At 41.3% G+C, this 20954-nt stretch overlaps 7 protein-coding genes across 14 annotated transcripts in view; 4 read left to right on the forward strand and 3 right to left on the reverse strand.

Annotated features, from left to right (window-relative positions):
• The window catches only part of Shaw (Shaker cognate w), a 39879-nt gene extending 38827 nt beyond the window's left edge, over window positions 1-1052 (reverse strand). Inside the window, exon 1 of the mRNA XM_065301715.1 lies at window positions 1014-1052. Within this exon, the coding sequence (XP_065157787.1) occupies window positions 1014-1051 (38 nt within the window). The 5' untranslated portion in view covers window position 1052. The remainder of the gene's footprint in view (window positions 1-1013) is intronic.
• A 229-nt stretch (window positions 1053-1281) lies between these two features.
• Window positions 1282-2551, forward strand: Spf30 (Splicing factor 30). The gene has a single exon (XM_065301104.1). It carries the CDS (start codon window positions 1603-1605, stop codon window positions 2347-2349), a length of 747 nt encoding a protein of 248 aa, XP_065157176.1. The 5' UTR covers window positions 1282-1602; the 3' UTR covers window positions 2350-2551.
• Window positions 2552-2640: 89 nt separating this feature from the next.
• On the forward strand, window positions 2641-9705 carry Pten (phosphatase and tensin-like protein). 4 transcript variants are annotated; one of them, XM_065301049.1, is made up of 5 exons: window positions 2641-3360; window positions 3569-3724; window positions 3807-4816; window positions 5337-5472; window positions 5900-9705. In XM_065301049.1, the coding sequence occupies exons 2-5, from the start codon at window positions 3619-3621 to the stop codon at window positions 6013-6015; spliced, it is 1368 nt and encodes a 455-aa protein (XP_065157121.1). In that variant the 5' UTR covers window positions 2641-3360; window positions 3569-3618; the 3' UTR covers window positions 6016-9705. The 4 variants fall into 4 exon arrangements, with proteins under 4 accessions (XP_065157121.1, XP_065157129.1, XP_065157137.1 ...); XM_065301057.1 differs by having other exon boundaries at window positions 3573-3724; XM_065301065.1 differs by having other exon boundaries at window positions 2641-3116.
• Window positions 9706-10810: 1105 nt separating this feature from the next.
• Window positions 10811-14594, forward strand: l(2)41Ab (lethal (2) 41Ab). 2 transcript variants are annotated; one of them, XM_065301008.1, is made up of 7 exons: window positions 10819-11413; window positions 11477-12005; window positions 12067-12311; window positions 12368-13634; window positions 13686-13880; window positions 13932-14090; window positions 14163-14594. In XM_065301008.1, exons 1-7 carry the CDS (start codon window positions 10968-10970, stop codon window positions 14403-14405), a joined length of 3084 nt encoding a protein of 1027 aa, XP_065157080.1. In that variant the 5' UTR covers window positions 10819-10967; the 3' UTR covers window positions 14406-14594. The 2 variants fall into 2 exon arrangements, with proteins under 2 accessions (XP_065157089.1, XP_065157080.1); XM_065301017.1 differs by lacking the exons at window positions 13932-14090; window positions 14163-14594 and having other exon boundaries at window positions 10811-11413; window positions 12368-13638; window positions 13686-13854.
• On the reverse strand, window positions 14406-16495 carry LOC135790813 (guanine nucleotide-binding protein G(o) subunit alpha-like). The gene is made up of 5 exons (XM_065301093.1): window positions 16362-16495; window positions 15961-16306; window positions 15659-15902; window positions 15192-15366; window positions 14406-15129 (listed from the first exon to the last, which is right to left on the reverse strand). Exons 1-5 carry the CDS (start codon window positions 16483-16485, stop codon window positions 14939-14941), a joined length of 1080 nt encoding a protein of 359 aa, XP_065157165.1. The 5' UTR covers window positions 16486-16495; the 3' UTR covers window positions 14406-14938.
• A 164-nt stretch (window positions 16496-16659) lies between these two features.
• Window positions 16660-20954, forward strand: part of LOC135790832 (probable methylthioribulose-1-phosphate dehydratase) — a 28284-nt gene continuing 23989 nt past the window's right edge. The window contains exon 1 of one of the 4 annotated variants that reach the window (XM_065301144.1): window positions 16660-16801. The gene's annotated coding sequence lies outside the window, so the exon portion shown is untranslated. Of the gene's footprint in view, window positions 16802-17384; window positions 17531-17561; window positions 17702-20954 lie in introns of those variants that run through there. The other 3 variants (XM_065301116.1, XM_065301136.1, XM_065301128.1) reach the window with 3 other exon arrangements.
• LOC135790753 (alkaline phosphatase-like) lies at window positions 17093-20572 on the reverse strand. Its single transcript, XM_065301028.1, has 6 exons — window positions 20287-20572; window positions 19056-19258; window positions 18632-18988; window positions 18229-18570; window positions 17746-18163; window positions 17093-17679 (listed from the first exon to the last, which is right to left on the reverse strand). The coding sequence occupies exons 1-6, from the start codon at window positions 20366-20368 to the stop codon at window positions 17489-17491; spliced, it is 1593 nt and encodes a 530-aa protein (XP_065157100.1). The 5' UTR covers window positions 20369-20572; the 3' UTR covers window positions 17093-17488.

The following is a 20954-nucleotide window of genomic DNA, read 5'->3' on the forward strand; positions in this document are numbered from 1 at the left end:
GCGACGACGGGTTGGTTTGTAAGGGTTCTCGTCCTCGAGAGTGGCGGATGGTTTCGGATTCAACTTTTCCATTTTGAAGTTGATGATTGAGCTTGCTGCGTGAATCAAACTGTGTGTGGGACGGTGTGATGCTCGATGTGAAATGATATTGGTTTTTTCGATAACAGGCGATATTCATTTCATGGCTAACGATATAAACGATATAATATTGTTTTTGATTTGTGTATTTTTATGTTTGTAACTATGTGCCGTAAAAATAAAAACAAAACAGACATTGTTCTAGAATATTGAATTCAGCAAAGAATATTTAAAAATGACTCTGTTTCAATTTCAATTGATAACAGGATAAAGGCCACTATTTCTCTCTCAAAATTGTGAAGACAGCATATAAATGCATTTAACGAATTACGAAATATTCTGTTTTTGGAAATTCTCAAAACAATTTAAGTTTAGAAGCGTTTCTAAGAATCTGTAAGGTGTTTAATTGGTTGAGGTCCTATGCACGCACGAGGCTAACCCATTTATAATAAAATTTTGTAAAATAACATGACAATAGAGCCCTTTTTGCAATAAAATATTGACAACAACATAAAACTGCTTTCTTTCAATCACAATCAAGCGTTTTAGTATTATCAACCTACTTTGTTACAAGAAAATATAAACATAAATAAATGAAACACAAAGTTTTCTTGTCGTCGATAGTTTTGCAATTTTATAACGATAGCCATGAAATAACAATCGACTTGTCGATTATCATCAAATAAACAATATCGACCTTTCCACACACAGTTTAATTCACGCGGAAAAAAAACGGATTTACGAATTTCTAACCTATCATATTAGGATAAGTTTGCAATTGGATAAAGTAGTTTGTTTTGATGTTTTATTATCAAATGCATTAAGGGGGCGGTTGCAGGCGTTTGGCACATGCTTTAGAGTGACTGATGATGTCTTATCAAACAATTTAATATTTAATATATCAAGATAAAAAAAAAACTTTTAAATCTACTCACTATTTGAATTTGTGATCTTTCCTGCTCCATTTTGACATCGAGTTCTCTGCCGGACACTAAATTTAAATCTGATAGAAAGAATGTCGATCTTTCTATATGTTTGCAAAATAGAATGATTTACCGAATTTGAATATAATGAATTTGTTGCTATTTGTTTAAACGCAGACACGTTAGAATCGCAGTTGACTACCACCAAAATAGGCAACTACATATACTCTTTTTAATTCAGTCAGTGTCGCCAATCAGTTAGTGACTTTTAACCATACTAATTTGTTTTCAGAGTGTTTTTCGACTTTGTTTATAGATTATTCACTTTTATTGTTAAAATATATTTAAACTATCTCTACAAGTAGTAAACTTATGAGCATTAGTAGAGGGCAGCACGTTGCAGAGCACCAACACAATGGAACAAGTCCCAGTCAATCAGATGTTTCCTCTCCATACCAGTCTTAGATGCACAAGTCTGCCTTCCTTTCAAGCAAAAACAGAAATTCCCACAAAAGACGCGCTCGCGCCTTTAGCGAAGGTAAATAATCTCCTTGTAATCTTATAAATTCTGTTCATTCCCATCCACTAATCACACAACACTATGGCTGATGATTTACAAAACTACAAGCTCCAACTGCAACAAGTCGAAGCGGCACTGTTAACCGACCCAGAGAATAAAGAACTGCAGAAGCTGAAGATCGATTTGGAGGAGGTGATCGACTTGACACTCGACCTCAAGAGCAAAGCCGAAGAGGCCGCCAATCAGCCCGAGTATCGCGAGGTGCCCATCAGCAATCCAACTGAAGAAGATGAAATCACCAAGTCACTGCTTGCCGTGGAGGAGTTTGTCTCAAAAACGAAAAAGCGTAAATTGTGGCGGGTTGGTGATATCTGTATGGCGAAATGGAGCGACAATAATCAATACTATGCAGCAAACATTGACTCAATCAACCCTGATGGCCAGGTGAATGTCACATTCGAGGCATATCAGAACCGAGGAGTGACAACATTAGCAGAACTGAAAGAGTTCACAGGCGAAAAGCGCCAGCTCACGGAGGCCGAGAAACTGAAGCGCGCCAAACAGAACAACAAGGAAGTGCTAAAGAAGAAAAAAATAAAAAAGCAGCAACGATTTAAGGAGCTGGAAGAGGAGCGCGAGGCGGAAAAGAACAAATGGTTGGCATTCAATAATAAAGCTGTCAAGGCGAAGAAGACCGGCCTGAACAGCAAGAGTATATTTGCGTCACCAGAGTCCGTCAACGGGCGTGTTGGGATTGGCACGTGCGGGATCAGCGGGAAGCCGATGACGGAGTTCTCCGGCGCGGAGAAACACAAACGCGGCCAGTAGAAAAGTAGAATCGATGTAAATCTGTTTGAAGTGAATTTAAATGACGCAATTGGGACACTGAATGATCTGTTTCAATGCAGGTTGCGACCTATCTTATTAATTATGTCGCATTCGGCCGACATTCAGCCAAGGTTTGATTTTGTGTACAATTGTTGGATGTATTTCAACGCGAAAATATACAAATAAATCATTACAATACAAACTTGCTTTCAATGGACATGAAACAATTTCTAATGCATGATTTTATAAATTTGATAATGCATGATTATTGCGCGTGTGATACAGTTTTAAAGTAATTGAGTGTTAAAATTGTGAAACAAATGTAATTGTGAAAAACAATTTTATGGTGGAATAAGAATTGGTGTATATTTGGTTGCCTAACAGTGATTGTGACAAAGCAAACGGTTGCAGGAATCAGTTCCCCTTTCTGCCGCGTGGTGGCAAATATGGCAGGATCCTGAAACACGCCGTAGCCGCCACAGTCGCCGCCGTCATTCCGCACGCGAAATTTGCAACAAGCAAGAGGCAGTCCCGAAGCAAATCCACGCACCCGGCCGCCGTGGCCGAAACTCACGCCTCGCTCCGTCCTCTCACAACGTGGTTTCCGCCGACAGCACGGTGGTCGCACACACACCGCGCAACAATCAGCCACCACCGCCGCCGCAGTTGCCGCCGTCCGGAACCGCGGGATGCACATCGCACGTTTGCACCCCGCGCTTGGGTAAACGCATGGTCCGCCGTACCAGCAGGAGCAGGTCGACGATCGAGTAAGTGCCCTCCCTCCCGCGTGCCGGCAAACGCCGCTGCCGCCGCCGCCCCCGCCATCGTGCGGACATGCTGTGGTAAGACGCGGCCGTCCGCACACCTGGACCGCGGAGCGAGGCCCCCCGCGAACATGTGCGCTCGCCTGCGGGCACCGACCACCGCAACCAGTATCCACGAGAAACGCGACCTCGCCAGCCAGTGAGGGCCGCGTTCGAGGGGTGCCCCTCACGCTACGCCGACGACACGGTACGTTTCAATCCCTATCTGCGCAATTTCTTTGTCATGCTTTCAACCGCAAATCGTTTTTTTTTGCGAGGGTGCCGATCATTTTTTTACTCGTTTGTTGTAACAATTGCGCCGGAACTCGAAATCTTATAGGAAACTGTTTCGCGGCACGATACAATTGTTTCGTTTTTTGTGGTTATGTACGAGTTAGCTTGTTTGATTCCGGCAGGCAGATCACACAGTAATGCGAATGCCATCGCACGAGGCGGCGAGTTGATAATGGCGCACTCACGCAGCAACCTTAATCTTACCAACCCCATCAAAGAGTTGGTCAGCAAGCGGCGGAATCGCTACCGCCAAGATGGATTCAACCTGGATCTGACATGTATCCTTTTTTTTTGAATTTAACTCCACCTTTTTTCTACTATTGCGTTGACTTTTTTTTTTCTTAATGCGTGTTTCTGTAGATATAACAACAAAGATAATAGCAATGGGTTTTCCCGCATCGAACATTGAAGGAGTTTATAGGAATCACATTGATGATGTGGTGAATATGCTGGAGAAGAACCACTTGGACCGCTACTTCATTTACAACCTGTGCTCGGAACGCTCATACCATCCGCAGAAGTTCCACAACCGCGTTAAGAAATACCCATTCGATGATCACAACCCGCCGAGGTTGGATCTCATCCGGCCGTTCTGCGAGGACGTGCAGGGATGGCTGGACAAACACGAGGAAAACGTTGCGGTGGTGCATTGCAAGGCAGGCAAGGGCCGCACCGGCACAATGATCTGTTGCTACCTGCTTCATTCAGGCGGCATGAAAAACGCCGACGATGCGCTTAGGCTTTACGGGGAAACACGCACACAAGATCAGAAAGGCGTCACCATTCCCAGCCAGGTACGATATGTCCGTTATTACGGACGAATTGTACGTGACGGACTTGTCTACCGCCCCGCTGCGCTCTACCTCACCGAAATCCGACTTGAACCGCCACCCACCTTCGGTAATCGACAGGTGGAACTACATTTCTCCGTGTATAATACCCGCGAGGGTGGTGAAAGCGGTGAGCCGGCGCCGGCACCCATGAAAGTTTACAAGTCGACGGCTGTGGAGCTAACGCGCACCGAGCAAAACTACACCGTGCGCTTCCGCACCAACATCGCACTGCGCGGCGACGTCAAGATCGAGCTGCACAGTAAGAGTATGATCTCAAAGAAGTCGAAGCTGTTTCAATTCTGGTTCAATACGTTTTTCGTGGACGAGGAGGTGCCATCAGGAGGCGCCGGACCATCACAGCCGCCGCCACAGGACGCCAACGGCTATCTTAACAACAGCGCGTCGAACAACCAACCGCAGCCAACGGCGGCTGTGACGGGCGGCAATCGTCCGCTGACGATGTGTCTCCGCAAAGGTGAACTCGACATTGTCAGCAAGAAGGACAAACAGAACAAGATGTTCTCTGCTGATTTCAAGGTTTGTAGCTCCAAATTTCATGTCTGTTTGATTAAATATTTGATAATGTTTGGCACAACAGAGTACGCTTGTATATTCGTCATCAACCGATTGTGATGACGTTATCCACGCGGGGATATCTAACAATTGATTACCGGTTATCATCTGGATTATTGCACCGCGGTTTACGCAATTCGACAAATAATTGTCAAGCGCTGATAAGATACCTTCACAGGATTTTATCATTATCCCGCGTGTTTATGCATTTTTCCTATCGTTTTCAATTGCTTTCTGCGAATTTATTTGTTTGATCAGCGCGATGAAAAACCAAACAAATCACATTACTAGTAAATGTTAAATAGAAGCAAATACTACGAATTAGTCATAACACAATTTTACTCCTGTGTTATGATATAATCTGAAACGCTTCACACTCACGTGTAAATTGCAATTGTTTTCTCTGAATCATTGTCACCGTAACTTACATAATTTCAATATGCTTTATATCGTAATAGAGGAAATTAACTGTGGTGTTTTGCAGATAACGCTGTTTTTTCTTAAAAAATCCTCGAACGAAGGAACGGATTGGATGCTGACGCCTAATCTGCAGCAAGCACAGGAGCGGTCGAGCGGCAGCTCCGAGGACTCCGACACCGACTCGTCCGAGTGGGATAGCGGTGAGTTGAACATTTTGTTTAATCAGGCTGAGGAGGATGAGGACGCCGCGTCGAACAACTGCGACAAATCGAACGCAGCACCGGAATGAATCCGGCCGGACAGAGTCTCGATGAACATAAAACAAACAAAAATACGCATGCACTGTTTGATCAGAGTCGATATTTGGATCCGCGCGATTCGATTTCCAAACGCCGACGCTCATTACTCATAATTCATTTCTCACCATATTCGTCATGCCCCAAATATCATTACCTGTTTGTTATCTGTTATTGTTTGTCACTTGCTGTCCCATCCTGGCTTTCTTGCTGTGCGTGTGTTTTTTTTTTTTTTTTTTTCTGTGTGCGTGTGTTGGATGCAGGCGAGTGCGTGGGCGAATCGCGTGTATTTACAAAACTAGCGATGTGTTTCTGTTCATTTTACATGCAGCCGTGGAGTGTCAGGTGAACATGGACCCGAAGGGCGTCGGATACACGCGGCTGTTATCCGACTGCGATCTCTCGACGAAACTGAACGACCTGCAGGCCGAGTTGTATGCCGTTTGAAGGCGCGCGTACTCACATCCGAACGTTTTTAGCCAGCTGTGCTTTTTTTGTGATATCGCACCGTGTGTTGCATTCGTTCAGCCAGGATGTTGTGCACGGGACGGTTACAGGGCCCAATTTAAATATCTCCACACACTCTCTCTCGACTCCAAAACGCCGCAAATCGTGTTTTAACTCATTAGTCATATCCATTCGCAACACGTGAAAAAGTCAATAATTTACTGGCAGGGGCATTGTGGTATCAGTTTTTTGAGTTTGTTACATGTTAAACACGTCTTCTTCTATAAGAAAATCAATTCGATGCCCCAGCTTGTAGCCTTCGATGAATCGAGATTCTAAAATAATAATAAAGTAATAAGTTGCACGCGGATTTTGAACAATTTGCACATTTCCATGATTGTTTCGTCAAGAAGTTGCTTGAGATGCGTGCCGGGGGCAATTCAACACGGTGCAGGTGAATGTATGAACGCTTTAAATGAAAAAAAGAAACTGAAATCATTCTACACATATGATTAACAAGAACAAATTTTGTATAATATGTATTTTTGAGATTTTTATAATATACATAACTCCACATTTCGATAAGCAACTCGCCGAGAACCACCACCTTCGAATCACCCGCATTTTGGATTAACAACGTCGAACTTTTCGTTGGTTTTTTTTTATATAATTTGTTTGATTCTGTTTAAGTGTTTTGATTTGATTTTTTATGATTTCTGATGAATTTATATTTGGCTTTTACAGGCGAATCGACGGTCTTATGAGTGTTAAACCTAATGGAACAGAATAGCAAATTAATACACACACACACACACTCGAACACACAACGCACATTCGAAGCGCGCACAATTGTTATCGGTTGTCGCGTCATGTGATACTTTTCAAAATCAGCGTGGAGCGTGCTTGTGTCCCTGTCTTGAATGTTCATCATCATCATCAGCATCGCATGCATCATCATGATCACCACCATCAGGACGATATCGTGCTCCCCATTGCTGCGGTAGTTGTGTGTATGTATATTCGTATTTTCTTTTGTCTCGCTGCATTTTCATATTCGATCGCACCACTCGTCGGCCTTGGGTAGCGATTTGTGCCATTTCACACCACTCTCTCACAACTCGAACGAGAAGAGCGAAATTTGTGGACCAAACACACACACATGCATCTGAATTCGGAATAATACCGGCGCATTTCGAACGATTTACTACTTGAATCTCGCATCGCCGCATTATTGTATATATATTGTAAATAGAAATGCGAGATGAGTCGCCGCTAACAATGGTTGCACAAAGTACATTTAAACATTTTCTAATTACATTAAACAAACACAACAAAAAAAAGATAAAAACAACAACCACCACGGACCATTGGCCGCATGCGTACATGCTGTGTATTTTTTCATTGTAAATAAATTCTAAAACAACGTTGAATTAGTGGCGGAATATCGATGTATCGATGGTTAATTTGTTAAACGGCAGGCATTTACTTGTTGTACTTTATGTTGATGTTAATAACGTTGGTGTTGTGTGCTGTCGAAGATTGTAAACACGAACATCACGGCGCTTGTTGTCATCAACACACACACACACGCACACAAAACAAAGAGAATCATTTGATTTGCAAATCTGAGGAAGGCACAAATGGACTGATAACGAATTTCATAGCTGTATTAGAAGAGATCCGAAATCAAAGCAAAAGCAAAAAACGCAGAAAGGCACGACATGATTCGTTCGCTCAGTGAGATTAATTGATACGCGTCAGGCCGGTTGTAGCTAATTTTTAATACCTAATAATTTAATTTTCATGTGCATATAATACGGATAGAGAGCGCCGCAGAGTAGTGTACTATTTTTCTATGTATATGTTAGTTAGTTTACTTCTACTAAGTGACGATCAGGCACGGAGATTACTGTGAAATTTGTATGTACCTATGTATTGTAAGTTTTTTAGAATGTGCAAACGGCGCCGAAGTTTTGTTTGCATTTACGCATGGAATGTGATGAAAGAACAACTTAAGTTTTTCCCGATTTTCTTTTGCAAATAATAACCAGAGAGATACCAACGAGATGCGAAAGAAGAAGCGAATTGTTAGTACAAATTTACTTTTTTTGTTTAATTAAACTAGTTTTGATCTCAATTGAGTAGTGTGCTCGTGCGGATTATATTTTTAATAGACGGGACACGATGTTTACCACACAAACAAAAAGAAGAAAGAACGAGTGTTGATTTTAATTGCGTTGAAATTGCAAAAAGGAACGCCCAGTATTGATTGCACATTCTGTGTGCGTGAGAGGAGGTTTATTTCTTTCTTTTTAATTGTTACTCATGTTTTGTGTTACTTGTTGTGTATTAATAGTCAGCTTTGGGTTGAAATTTTCATTCGGTTTCAAAAATGACGCGCGCATGATGTGTGCACGCGCAGAGAATGCTTGCCCCATGTTTTTATTTTATTTGGTATTCTATAATAAGCAAAGCAAACGAAATTCGTCGCTGGCACAACACAATATGCACAGAAGAAGATTGTCACGACCGAAGGACATCGTTGAACATGTTTGCGCGGTGATTTCAAACGTTAAATTATTTAAGTTTTAAGGCAAACGAAACCGATTAATCGTACTCTCTAATTGAAAGGCTGTTTATTACAAATTAATATAGATATAATTATAAGTGATATTATAATTATATACTTATATTATTCTAAATAGTAATATAGTGTTTATTCAATTGTAATAAATATGAATTATTGATGGTAGTTCGAAATTTGCTAACAAATTTTGCACGCATTCGAATAGAGACACGGTACATGCAAATATACAAATATTTTTATACAGAATAATTAGAGATTTACGAGAATGAGTGGGCGACGCGAAGGCACACACACACACACACACACATCCTGCACACGATTGAACCAAAACACTTATCAAACAAACAAACAAAGACGATTGTGAGTACTGCTTTGGCAGGTGTGGATCAGCTTTAAATGTCGGATGGTTTATCGTTTTTTTTTTATATAAGTTTCTTCGCGCGCGCGGTGATTTCATTTGAGAGAAAAAAGAAATAGAGAACTATTTATAAATTGTACGGATTTGTGGAATTAAACACTATGTAGTTAATTAATATTGAATGTCATTATTATGTACATTTAATGTATCTGTACTTAATTACTTGTATTGTTACAATGATATTGATTTAAGTTATTAAGTGCCAAGTCGACGCGGCTCCCCGGAGCGCGCGATTGTTATTACTAAATGTTATAAAAAAAATGTGATTGAAATAATTGATGATCTAAATTTGCGCAAATATTGGTTAGTAGTGGCGTGCGTTGCAATACGGTCGGACAAGCAAGCTGGTTGGTGGTTACAGAGCGAACGCTTGAAAGTATACGATTCAAGAATACTCCCAATTTATTTAATTATTTTTAATAAACTTAGTGACGGACGCAAAACCTGTCGAACTGTGTATTCGAACGAATTCTATGATTATTTCCATACGTCTGTGTAGATCAAACCCGCAACGTGTCTGAATAAGTGTTGAACATTGTATTTATTTGATTTCGATACCATTTCCATATCATTTTTTTATAATTCGCCATTATACTTTCTATCAATAGTTTTGTGAATTAACTGTACATGTAAAGAATATTAGATCCCCTTTTATTTAATATAATATAACAAAAAAGCATTTAAATTGTCATTTAAATGTCTCCAATTGCGGCGTTTTTTACCGCTCTGCGATTAGTTTTGTGAACGCGCTTGAAAGTGGCACGAATGATATCGGAATATTGTTTAACTTTCGCGGCGTCAAGACGCGCTGCCTTGTAAAGTAAATTAATGATATCTCTGAGATGTTTCCTCTGTGTTATGTTAGAGTGATCCAACGCAGCGAGGATCAATGCCACCGGCACGAAGAAGCGGCTCTGCATCGTCGTTTTAAAGTTGATCCACCAGGCATGACGTTTGGATTCCATTCTGACCACTTGGTCATAGATTTCTTTCTGGTGGATCAAGTAGAATTTCATCAAAGAGTCAGCGGATCTTTTTAAGCGATGGTATCGCAACGCCAACGGACGGATGAGCATGTGCATCACTGTTTGCAGGTCTTCAACTACGTTGATCCCAGGCAGTGAGAGTTTCAGCATTTTGAGTACATGGATCTCCATCTTGCGAATTCGCAAACAGTCGTCGGGTTTCGATGGTTTCGCTCGTAATATGCGATAGATGGCTGCGACTCTTCTGACATCATATGTCGGCTGTATGCCGTTGAGCTTGTCCGCCATGTAGACAGACGTGAGGAGTGTGAGAGCAGGGTGTTTGATTTTAAACCCGGATTTTTTTGCCTTGTAGATGTAGCGTTCGAGGATGTTAATTGCGGTGGCGAAGACGAACAAATCGCTACGCATATACTCGCAGAGAAAGAAGATGGTACTGGCACTGGTGGAAGTCAGTGTGGGTTGAATGAATCTGTTTGGGTTTTTTTCCATGTTTCTAAGCCAGTGGAAACCGAGATACTGATTGAAGCCGGAATCGTTTAGTCTTTCCCTTTCTTCTTCTATTTCGCTGTTGTTCTCCTCGCTATCACTACCTGATGATGAGCTTGAGCTGGAACTAGCAGTATCAGACATTAATATTCTTTTTCTTTGCGAATTCATTGTTAAAACTTTTGGTAAAGTTAACCGTGACTATACGATAAAAAATGGCAGCAATTCGAATATTTTGAGGTTAAGTGTTTTGTGCGTAGCTAGGCAACCCGTCGTAAAGCACAAAACGACTAGAACTTTCTTTAACTATCTTTACAGTAACGTTGCCAGGAGCCGTGTTTGATGTTGCCACGCAACAAAATAAACACGATTCGCCGAGAATCTTGCACGTGAATTCATTTTACTGATTTTTTATCGTATTGCTCAGTTTTGCACAGATTATTATAATATTAAAACCTAACATTATACAAACATGGAGGATACGAGCGACTCGGAGAAGATGGAAGCAGAGGAAACACCAAAACGGAGGGTTTCGGTGAATTCAAAGCAGGTAGCCTTCATAACGCCTATAACGTCATCAATCACCCAAAACGACACAATTGCGGGGCCCTCACCAAGTAGCAGGTCTTCGTCGCCGACTCCACCAGCACCTGAACCTTCTCCTCAATCGGAAGTCGTCTCTGAACAGCCAGTTGTAGAATTATTCAAAGCGCCGCCTAAACCGGAAAAACCTAAGCCAGTGAAACCCCCCGTGAAAATGGATCCTCCGCCCGAACCAGCTCCATCGGTTTCTGAAGAACTACCTGTACTTCAGCAGGTTGGGTCCGACTTCTTCAATGATTTTCAATTGAAGCCACTGCCTGAGAAACATTTTAATTTAACGCCTGATTTAGAGCATCCCGTGGCTGGATATCAGCCGTAAGTGAATCAATTCTATAATCAATGATTCAACATTCTTATATCTTATTTATTATTATCTAGCAATGAATTGGGCTATAATCTCAAGCCTAGTGATGTAGACCTGAGTCAACTGCTAGCCGCCGACCATCCACTGCTGGACCGCTTCCAGAAATCATTGAAAGAGCAACTTATGAAGAAAATTTACTCTATGCAAGAAGAAGTCGCTGATTTAATCGAAGGTTGTAAGACTAAGCGTGTCGAAAAGGAAACGTTGGGCACCGAAGCGTTCGAAACGCAGAAAACAGCAACGAAACTCGGACACAACATACGTGTCACCCTGAAGGATCTTGAAACTGTAACGGCTGCGCGTGAAGAACTTGACATGGTATATGCAAAGACACTCGAAGACTTCGATTTTGAGAAGACTGACAATATGGCAGCGGAACACGATGAAATTAATTTGCGCGTTGAGTTGGAAGCGGTGGATATGCTCCTGAAGCAAATGCGTGACTGGGAGGCGGAATTGGAGAATGAATTGATGATAAACCAACGAGTGATGGATTTCACCACGAAGACAAAATCGGAATTGTATAAGGAACAGAAACAACTGGTAAATATATTATATTATTTCGAAATAATCCATATTAATATTAATATTAATATTATTATAGGATGTGCTTGTGTATAATCTCATGAAAGATGTTTGGAGACTTGAAACTGAGGTGGAAAAGGTCCAAATGCAAATCAGGGTGAAAGAGGAAGACCGGGAGCGACTAGCTGAAGCGGTTGCCTTGTCTAATATTGATATTGAGTCCAACCAAACAGAGTACCGTTGCCTTGTGCATGGTTGGCAGTCTGTGCTTCTAACAATTAGTCAAAGAGATAAATATTATAACGGTCTACAAGCAGAACATACGTAAGTATAGTAAAAAATATCGAAGAATTTATTCTTATATATTTTTCTCTGTTTAGGAAACTAAATGATGCTCTATCTGGAGTAAACTGTGAATTGATCCACATCAGGAAGGAAATTCAACGAGAGCACATCGAAAACGAGCGCTTGACTCTAATCAAAGACCGCCTAGATTATGAGATGAAAAACATCACGAAGTCTTTACTCATCGAGACAGACAAACGTGACGAATACCTTCGAATCGTCGCTCAGTATGATAAATACATAGAAGAAAACAAGAAACAACAGGAGATACTAAAAGCAGAAATTGAACAGATTAAGGAAGAGGAGACTGGCCTAGCGCGCGAGTTAGAAGCTCTCAACCAGACGAAATATCAAATGGAACAAGATATAATTATTCATTTACAAAGCAATGCTTTCAATAGTGATGCATGCAGGCAAATGGCGAACGTCCTGAAGGATTTCAAAGAAGAAAATCGACACATGCGGATCAATATCGCCCGAGTTGAAGGACAAATTAGTAACACACACGCGGAATATCAATATTTACGAATGGAGAATGACGAAGTAAGTGAACAACTGCGAGATCTCAAGATGACAATGGCCGCGGAAGACAAGGAGCTGTTAAATATAAATAGAGATTTCGAAAAAAGCGAGAAGCTATTAGTGAAGAATATTCTGTTATACGAGCAGTTGAAACTGAAAGCATCCGGAGATGCTGCGCAAAAGATTGAACTCTGGCCCGAAGAGGTGCGTATTCGCCAATTGGAGGCTTCCAACGCTGAGCTGATGGAAAAGAATAAAGCGTCGCAGAGTTTCTGGTTGAGAGAGCAAGCAATTGTTGTGGAATTATCGGAGAAACGCCATGCGCAGATGAAAGAAATGGATTTGTTAAAGAAGCAGATATGTGTAATGGATCAAAAGAATCTGCACATTAACGACACGCTCGAAAACCTGCGTACTCTCGAACAGACGCTGCGGAGAAACATTAACGGCTACGAGAATAGACTGAATGCTCACACGAGTGGTCTGCATAAGAAGCGCAATGATAAAACAGCGCTGAATGCTGCCAATCAAAAAATTCAGGGTGAGTTGCAAATGAAACTGGAGGACAGCGAATTTGAGGCTTTGCGCATGAAAGCGGAGATTATAGAGATCGAGGAAGAGAAATACTCGCTGAGTCGGGAGTTGATTGACAAGAATCGTGAGGTTTTGTGCTGGGAGAAAAAGGTGTTGATGGTTTTAGACACACGCAAGCAAATGCACGAGAGTCATGGCGAAAGCGGTGAACTCGCACAAATGAGAACAGAGATTCACCGTATGCATGTAAGTCTGAAGAATTAAAATTGCCGTTTATGAATATTTATCATGTTTTAGGTAAGGTACTCACAACTGAAGAAAGCGCAAGATAAATTAATCCACGATTTGGATAATTGCATCTTCCGTCGTGATTCTATTGTTACCTTAGCCGAAGCGAGAACTCGGGGTCACAAAGGTGGTTCGCAACAGTGGCGGGTTAATTTTAACAAGAGGCGCGACGATCTCAAGAATAAATTTACACAATTGGAACAAGTAAAAAAGTAAAATTTACTGCGTAAAACAATTTTAACATATTCTCCATAGGAATTTAATGTCATTCAAGATAAAACTGATATGAAATCGAGGGAACTCCAAAAGATGCGTGATATATTAAAAGCAGAGAGAGCTAAAGTGGCTGAACTCAAGAAATTTAGAGACGAGGCTTGGGAGCACGTAGAACAAGCGAAAATCAAGCGACAAATGGTGAGTTCTAACAAGTATCGCTTAAATATTAATTATTTGTGTAAATACGTTTTTCTCTCAACAATATTATAGAATCTGGACGTCTTGATGTACAAACAACGAAAACTGAAAACCTACATTGAATTATCACGTGGGAGAGCGCCATTTATGTATTTCAGAACTCAAATGGCAGCTCACAACGCATACGTTCGAGAACGCTCGCTCAATACGAAGATGCGACAGCTCGTTGAAGAACTGCAAACCGATCTTCCGAAACATATCAATTTCCTGACGAAATGCCATAATTCGCTGGTCCTACCAGCAGTAAAACTGTAATTTTTTCTAGGAAACTCCAAATATTCGTTTATTTTTACACGAAATCATTAGTGTAACACCGGAGGAATCATTAATCACGTTTTTGCGCATCAAAATTATTCGAAAAAGGTAAAATGGAAGACGTCATAATATTAAAGTCAGTAATTACGTTCTAGAGAAACAAAATACAGTCTCAAATCAAGCGCTCAATATGCGTGTTTGCTTCACTTCTTGTCATCATCTCTAAATGTTAATGTAAATAAGGCGCATTCTATCACAGAAACGTTAGTTCGCAATCTCAATGATCCTAAAAATTTGGTTTCGAGCAACGTGAGATCCATCGAAGTGCTCGGCAAACACCGGCGGCTAACTTGGACTGCGCCTTCAATTATTGCAACAATTCCATTTACACAGCAATCATTCAAGTGACGATTATGATAACGCTAACTTTACGGTCGAGATCAAGTTCAATTCCGATACATGATTGTCTTATAACTAGGCGAGCCTATCACTAAATGGCAGTGTATTAAGCTATTATCCGGCAACAGCAGCATTTAAAGCAGAGTGACGTGTCCTAGATTATCAGACACGACCATCTCCATCACCGACTGGAAGACGACCTGTACGTTGGCAGTGTCCGTGGCGGTGGTGAAGTGCGGGTAGAGCACTTTTCGTGAGTCCGTGTTTTGCAATGTGAACCTGTGCTGAATGAATAACGCACTTCGATCTACATCGCGGTCCGGACCTGAAACGAGCGAAAAAAAGAAATTGGTAATCAAATGCTGCTTAACGACGCCATTTCATTACCTTTAAAATCGGGGAAATACATTCGTAAATGGCGATTGGAATGTAAAATCTTGTCACGAAACAAGTCATACTTATTCATGAACAGTACAAAGGAGGCGTCTCTAAAAAACGGATTGTTTATTATCTGTCCGAAGAGATTCAGGCTTTCCACCAGCCTGTTAACATTTGCATCTTCCTAGAAAACCACAACAAACATACAAAATTAAATCATCCATAGATAAAGATAAGTTTCAAGATCATGCATAGTATTGTGCAATCAATTGACAGTGCACTTTTATTGATTTAACAGCAAAGGTGAATACTGTCAAAATCCGGGAAGAAAACATCTGTAATTTGACCAATGATAAGAAAATGTGCTTGAAGAACATTGCAGTTTCATAATATTGTCATGCATTACTGTGAATGTTATAACCTAATCAATTTTCATGCATGAAGAAACTTTTCAAACAAATATTCAAGATATTTACCAATAGAGTCATATCATAACCACTTAAGGAAACAACAAACAAGACAGCTTTCACATCATCAAAGCAGTAGATCCATTTCCTTCGCTGTGATCGCTGGCCGCCAACATCGTACATACTGACGATCATTTCATTGATGCGAAATTGGGTTTCGATGATGCCTTGAGTCCGCACACGGGCTCTCAGGACATCCGTGGGGGTAGGTACATATTTGGGATCACAGATTCTCTCCATATTCTCAAACAGACTATAGGAAGCAATTGAATTAGGTATAAGTTTAGGTAAAAATCGATTTTTTCACTTACTATAATGCTGAATCATTTAATTCATATTCATATCCTTTAGCAACAGCCAATCTAACACCTCTGTCTGACCACAATGCTTGCAAGGAAGCAGCAACATTTGGCAGAACAGAGAAACTCATATCAAAGCAGCTTCTGCTTTGCAAAATAACCTGAGCATGCCTTTTATTCCTGGCAAGCTCGAGATTTATACGAAGAATGCCCATGCCTGCCAGCACATACTTCATAGATGCTAGTAAATTGTCCAAAACAGTAGGTCTGAAGCTACTGAGTTCAGCATGTGTGAAGCCATCAGCATGGATGATCTTCATTTGTTTGACCAGCGTGCTTTTGCCACTCTCCCCAGCACCTAAATCAACAGCATAAGTACCACTAACCAAGATTAGAAGTGTAAGTTAACTCACCCAGGAGTAGTATCTTGATGACATTGTTCTGCTCTTTGGCGTGCTCCTCCAGCTGCTTGTCGATCTCCTCGCTCCTTCGACGAGCGTTAATCTCATCCCGTTCCAAAGTCAGGCATGCACCCATTTCCACAACATAACTATCGCGATCACTGGCTCCAAATTCAAAGAAACAACACCGACTGACGGCGAGTTGGCTGCGAGTACACTAGGTACGGTCGCAGGAATTAATCGCGCGCGTGTGAAACACTTTTGTTTTCCTGCGATTTGCATCGATTGTGCGTTGTTGCGAGCGTGCGAACCCGCGTGCGATGCATGTCTGCTGAGGGGTCTTCTGAGAAGACGCTAACCAACAATAAATGGAGCACTTTCTCAACTTCCCATGCGCCCGCTAATCGTTGAATCTTCGAGCACTCGCCCGAACAATGGAAGCATCGAGAACGGTACGTACGAGCACAAGAAGTCGTGAGTTGCGACTGCTTTTATTGCACCAGAATGCTATTTGCCTTCTGCAGTTACCTGCAGCGTCATTGTGTGCGAAGAGTTCGTTGCGAGAGAGGTGGACGCGAAAGGAGGATGAAAAATGCTCGAGTGTAAAAGCAGCAAGCAACAAGTCCCAGAGAGACTTTTAAACCGCTTTTAGCCATTCAAAACGCTTTTACCTCGCTATTTAACAATGACGTTATTGTAAAAATACGTCAAGAAAACGGCTAGCAATGAAACAAAAACGTTGACGGCATAAAATATTTTCATATCTTAACATTGCATAATAAGAAATTCTGCTTAAATGAAATTAACAGGTAATATTACAGTTTTGGTCGCTTTGGATCTGCATTTATCTTACATTAATTCAACTTTGGCGCGTATGATAAGTAAATGAAATATGACAGCAGACAACTTAACTCAACGCTCTTTGAACTTCATATCGTGCAAGCGCGCATAAAAACAATTTTTGTTTGTGCGGTGTTTACTTAGTTATCATTCAACTCCGCGTTTGTGGTTCGTGCTCGGTAGATGTTGCGCCAAGTTGACTTGATTAGTGAATAACAAATGCTAACGCTGTGTGCGCTGAACTCTAACCTAGTGCTGCTTGAATTCAATTAAAGTTCGTTGCCAGGGTCGCAGGGTCGTCACTGGCGCCAGTTGAGGTACAGCAGGAACACGGCGAGTAAGTGTGTATTGTTTCCAACCGATTTCCAATTTGCGTGATTTTGCACGGCGTCGGCCAGGTGCGCGTACGGGCCGATTTGCGCCGCATACGCGATCACGTACGCGACATAAGTCTGCTCGTGAACGGTGTGGAAGAGGTGCGCCATTGGTCCTGTAAAGTAAACACGCAGCACGTAAGCTACTAATCGGCACAATTATCTGATAACAAACAGTTTACCTTGAGCGTAAACTAACACATCGGTGCCGTCATGTGGTACCTCGTGGGTTCTGACACCAGCTTGCTGGGAGTAATCGAAATCATCAGTGTCGATCCTCTCTGGATCCTCTCTGAATACCGTCTCGTTGATGATTTGATATTTGTAGTTATTAGGCCCTCCAATTCCATAGAGTAGACTGGTGTATGGTATACCATCAATTTTTGAATTGCCCGCGATTCCGGTGATCTTCTGATCGCGATCGGCGTAACCCGCGATGACCATTGGATGGCCATGGTCACTGGTGACGATGATCAGAGTCTCTTCCAGGTTGACCATTGCCATAGCTTTGGAAATAGCTTCACTAAACGATATGGTCTCGCCCAGGGCCTTTTTTGCCTTGCCACGATGATGTCCGTAATCAATGAGACCACCTTCAACCTATATGTAATTAAGAAAACAAAGTAAGGCAAGCGTGCTTGCGTATTACTTGATTACTTAGTTACCAACAGTACGTAGCCGGTGTTTCTTTTTTCCAAGAGTTTGATAGCAGCTTCAGTCATGTATGATAAGGAGGGCATACCTCCATGTCCTTTATCTCTTTCGTGTTCCATGTTCATGTGACCATTGGCGAATATGCCCAAAGTGTAATCGGTTATTTTCATTTTTTCTATGTCACTGCTGTTTTCTAAGAACTGGTGGGACACATTTCGGGTCATTTTATCACTGACCCAACCATTGATCAATTGCCTACCATCTCTGCTGTAGCAAGCCCAAGTGTCTACAAAGTCTTTGGTACGATTTACTGCATTTGATTGGAGCATTTGACGACCTCCACCCATGATCACCTAGAAACATCATCGTCAGTAGTAAATTTAAATTTTAAAATTTGTTATTTCAACTCTTTACATTTATATTTTTCCCTGGCATATCTTCAATCAATTGCCTAGCGATATCTTTACATTGTGTAGCGTTGGGTGGCATGGTCGCCTCGCATTCCCAGTATCTACTTGCAGTGTGCGCATATAAAGCAGCTGGTGTCGCATGGGTGACCCTTGTGGTGGTCACGAACCCAGTCGACATTTTCGCACGCTGGGCCCAGGTAAAGAATGACTCCAAGCGGGTTTCCGGTAGTAAAGAGCGCGGGCAGTCATTTTGTTGGACAGTTGCGTCAACCCCACCTGTTCTTTGATTCGTTTTTACTCCGGTGAACAGGGCCGTTGCGGTAGCCATCGAATCCGGGACTAATTTATTAGCAGAATACGTCTATGAGATAAATAATTTTATTGAGTGTTATTTTGTAGTTAAAAAATAGTTTTGTATTTGAAGGTACCTTAAGTACACCTATATGCGGTAGTTTTTCAAAAGCCAGGAACCCTTTTTCGCCTTTCTCTAAAATTCTTGATGCGGTGACAGTGGACAGTCCCATACCATCACCGACGAATAGTATCACATTTTTTGCTTTCCTGGTATTCTGTTGGACTTTGAGTGCACGATGGATATCGTATTTTGCCATATTACCCCAGGACGCTTTGTCTACAAGCAATAATAGTTTATCAACAAACAAACATGTAAAATGGTGATCAATTTACAATTAACATTGAATCATTAGCATGGTACCAAGTAGTACTTTAGAAATTTGAAAAAAAATTTAACCGTAGACGATTTCCGGAAATTTGCACATAATTATACATAAAATTGATTACCTAGGTCAATAATGGTGTCCCTTGACCCACAAATCACAATTTTAAATGCCCACAGCTATATTTGGTTAATTAATTAGTAAATTTTGAAATTTTTTTGTTGGTTTAAGCATAAAAGTGTCGTTTTTACCTTACTTAAATTGAAAATATCAAAAATTTTCGTCGTGTGAAAATCAAACATATTTCACGACAAAAAATCAATAAAAGCCAAAGACGTACTAAAACGAAAAACGATTTCACGTTATATTTTACACGTGGTTGTATTCCTGCTGGAGTGTAAGTGATTCGAGTTGCACACAGCTGCATGCTGTCGATAAACTCCACACGGTGGCAATAAAATGAGTTTCCGAAATGTTATAAAAAATTAATTGACTTGCAAAAATATGTGTACAAATTGGAACCTTGTGCCGGACATTAACTTTCAAACAAATCAAGCAGAACTCTCAGCGCTCTCAATAGAAATTTAAATTTATAACAACATTATTATGAAACGATTGACCTCATTGTCAAGAAATTGGCTTATTGGAACTTGTTTGCATATTTTACCACTCTATTCAAACTTATGATATTAATGCCATAACTATACATTCCGAATGTGCATACACCGAAGAAAATTTTATGCAATTAGATTTAATTTGATAGTATTCAGCGATTTGTGTTGGTTTGTGTACGTCTCACAAACAATAAATTTAATTGTCATCGTCATTAACGATGTTTCAATCCTATAATCACGCGGGTTTAGCTTCAATGTTAAATTTTCTATATATACGCGAGGAAGTGTAATTATTAAATTTGATATGAATGAAGCATTATTATATGAATGTCATAACGTGAGAATACAACTAGAAATAAAATTATTACCTTCGGTGCTGATGTACTGCCCACCGATGGAGACAATCGCCAACGCTCCTAAGAGCAGTAGAAACCATTTGGAGTCCATCATTGGTCGCACGGGTTGCTCCTCCGAATTCGTCTTGATTCGCAATTACGGCAAGGATTAATCAGTTAGCCGTTTCGCGGTTGAGCGGTTTATCTCCGGCCACGACGGTGTGCGCCAGCGAAATGAGCCAAGAAAGGAAGCGCGTTTACGAGGTAATAAACGTCGCGCACGTAAACGACGCCGCCGGCAACGTGAAAACGACACCACGCCGCGTGCCGAACTTTGCAACCTATATATATATCTATATAGGTATGGAGGTATACACGTGCACTACCACCTACTTACTGGTACCCTGTCGTTGACGGCCTCCTGATGCGTCGTGACATATCGATGGGAATGCGGCTGCGAATGTTTTGATTAGCCATCTGCAGCCCGGTGCAGTCCGTACACGTTCGCCGATTCTGCGATGCGTTGGCTATATAGGGCGGCGGAATTAATTTCGAGACGGTATCGTTGGAGAATCGCCGCCGATTGCGTTTTATTTGATGTTTGTTGTTGATGGGTGGAAAGTCCGAAGCAATTTGCTCGTAGTTGAGTTTCTGCTTTTGGTACTGCAGGAGGTGAAGCATGAGGATGTTTAGGAGCTGAT

The sequence above is a fragment of the Atheta coriaria genome, unplaced genomic scaffold (genome assembly GCF_025399875.1).
Source record: "Atheta coriaria isolate IRGN ID8LTWV9N9 unplaced genomic scaffold, Caltech_Dcor_3.1 hic_scaffold_1_pilon, whole genome shotgun sequence".
NCBI classification, from domain to species: domain Eukaryota; kingdom Metazoa; phylum Arthropoda; class Insecta; order Coleoptera; family Staphylinidae; genus Dalotia; species Dalotia coriaria.

Excerpts from the sequence above, each read along its gene's own strand:
- Spf30 (XM_065301104.1), top strand. The coding sequence starts at position 1,603 with ATGGCTGATGATTTACAAAACTACAAGCTCCAACTGCAACAAGTCGAA.
- Pten (XM_065301049.1), top strand. The coding sequence starts at position 3,619 with ATGGCGCACTCACGCAGCAACCTTAATCTTACCAACCCCATCAAAGAG. Across the intron at positions 4,817-5,336 it reads TGTTCTCTGCTGATTTCAAG|ATAACGCTGTTTTTTCTTAA; the intron begins GTTTGTAGCTCC and ends GGTGTTTTGCAG. Across the intron at positions 5,473-5,899 it reads CTCGTCCGAGTGGGATAGCG|CCGTGGAGTGTCAGGTGAAC; the intron begins GTGAGTTGAACA and ends TTTTACATGCAG.
- LOC135790813 (XM_065301093.1), bottom strand. The coding sequence starts at position 16,485 with ATGGGTGCATGCCTGACTTTGGAACGGGATGAGATTAACGCTCGTCGA. Across the intron at positions 16,307-16,361 it reads CATCAAGATACTACTCCTGG|GTGCTGGGGAGAGTGGCAAA; the intron begins GTGAGTTAACTT and ends CTGTTGATTTAG. Across the intron at positions 15,903-15,960 it reads TTAAATGATTCAGCATTATA|TCTGTTTGAGAATATGGAGA; the intron begins GTAAGTGAAAAA and ends TGCTTCCTATAG.
- LOC135790753 (XM_065301028.1), bottom strand. The coding sequence starts at position 20,368 with ATGATGGACTCCAAATGGTTTCTACTGCTCTTAGGAGCGTTGGCGATT. Across the intron at positions 19,259-20,286 it reads GCAGTACATCAGCACCGAAG|ACAAAGCGTCCTGGGGTAAT; the intron begins GTAATAATTTTA and ends TATTGCTTGTAG. Across the intron at positions 17,680-17,745 it reads TGTGTTAGTTTACGCTCAAG|GACCAATGGCGCACCTCTTC; the intron begins GTAAACTGTTTG and ends TTTACTTTACAG.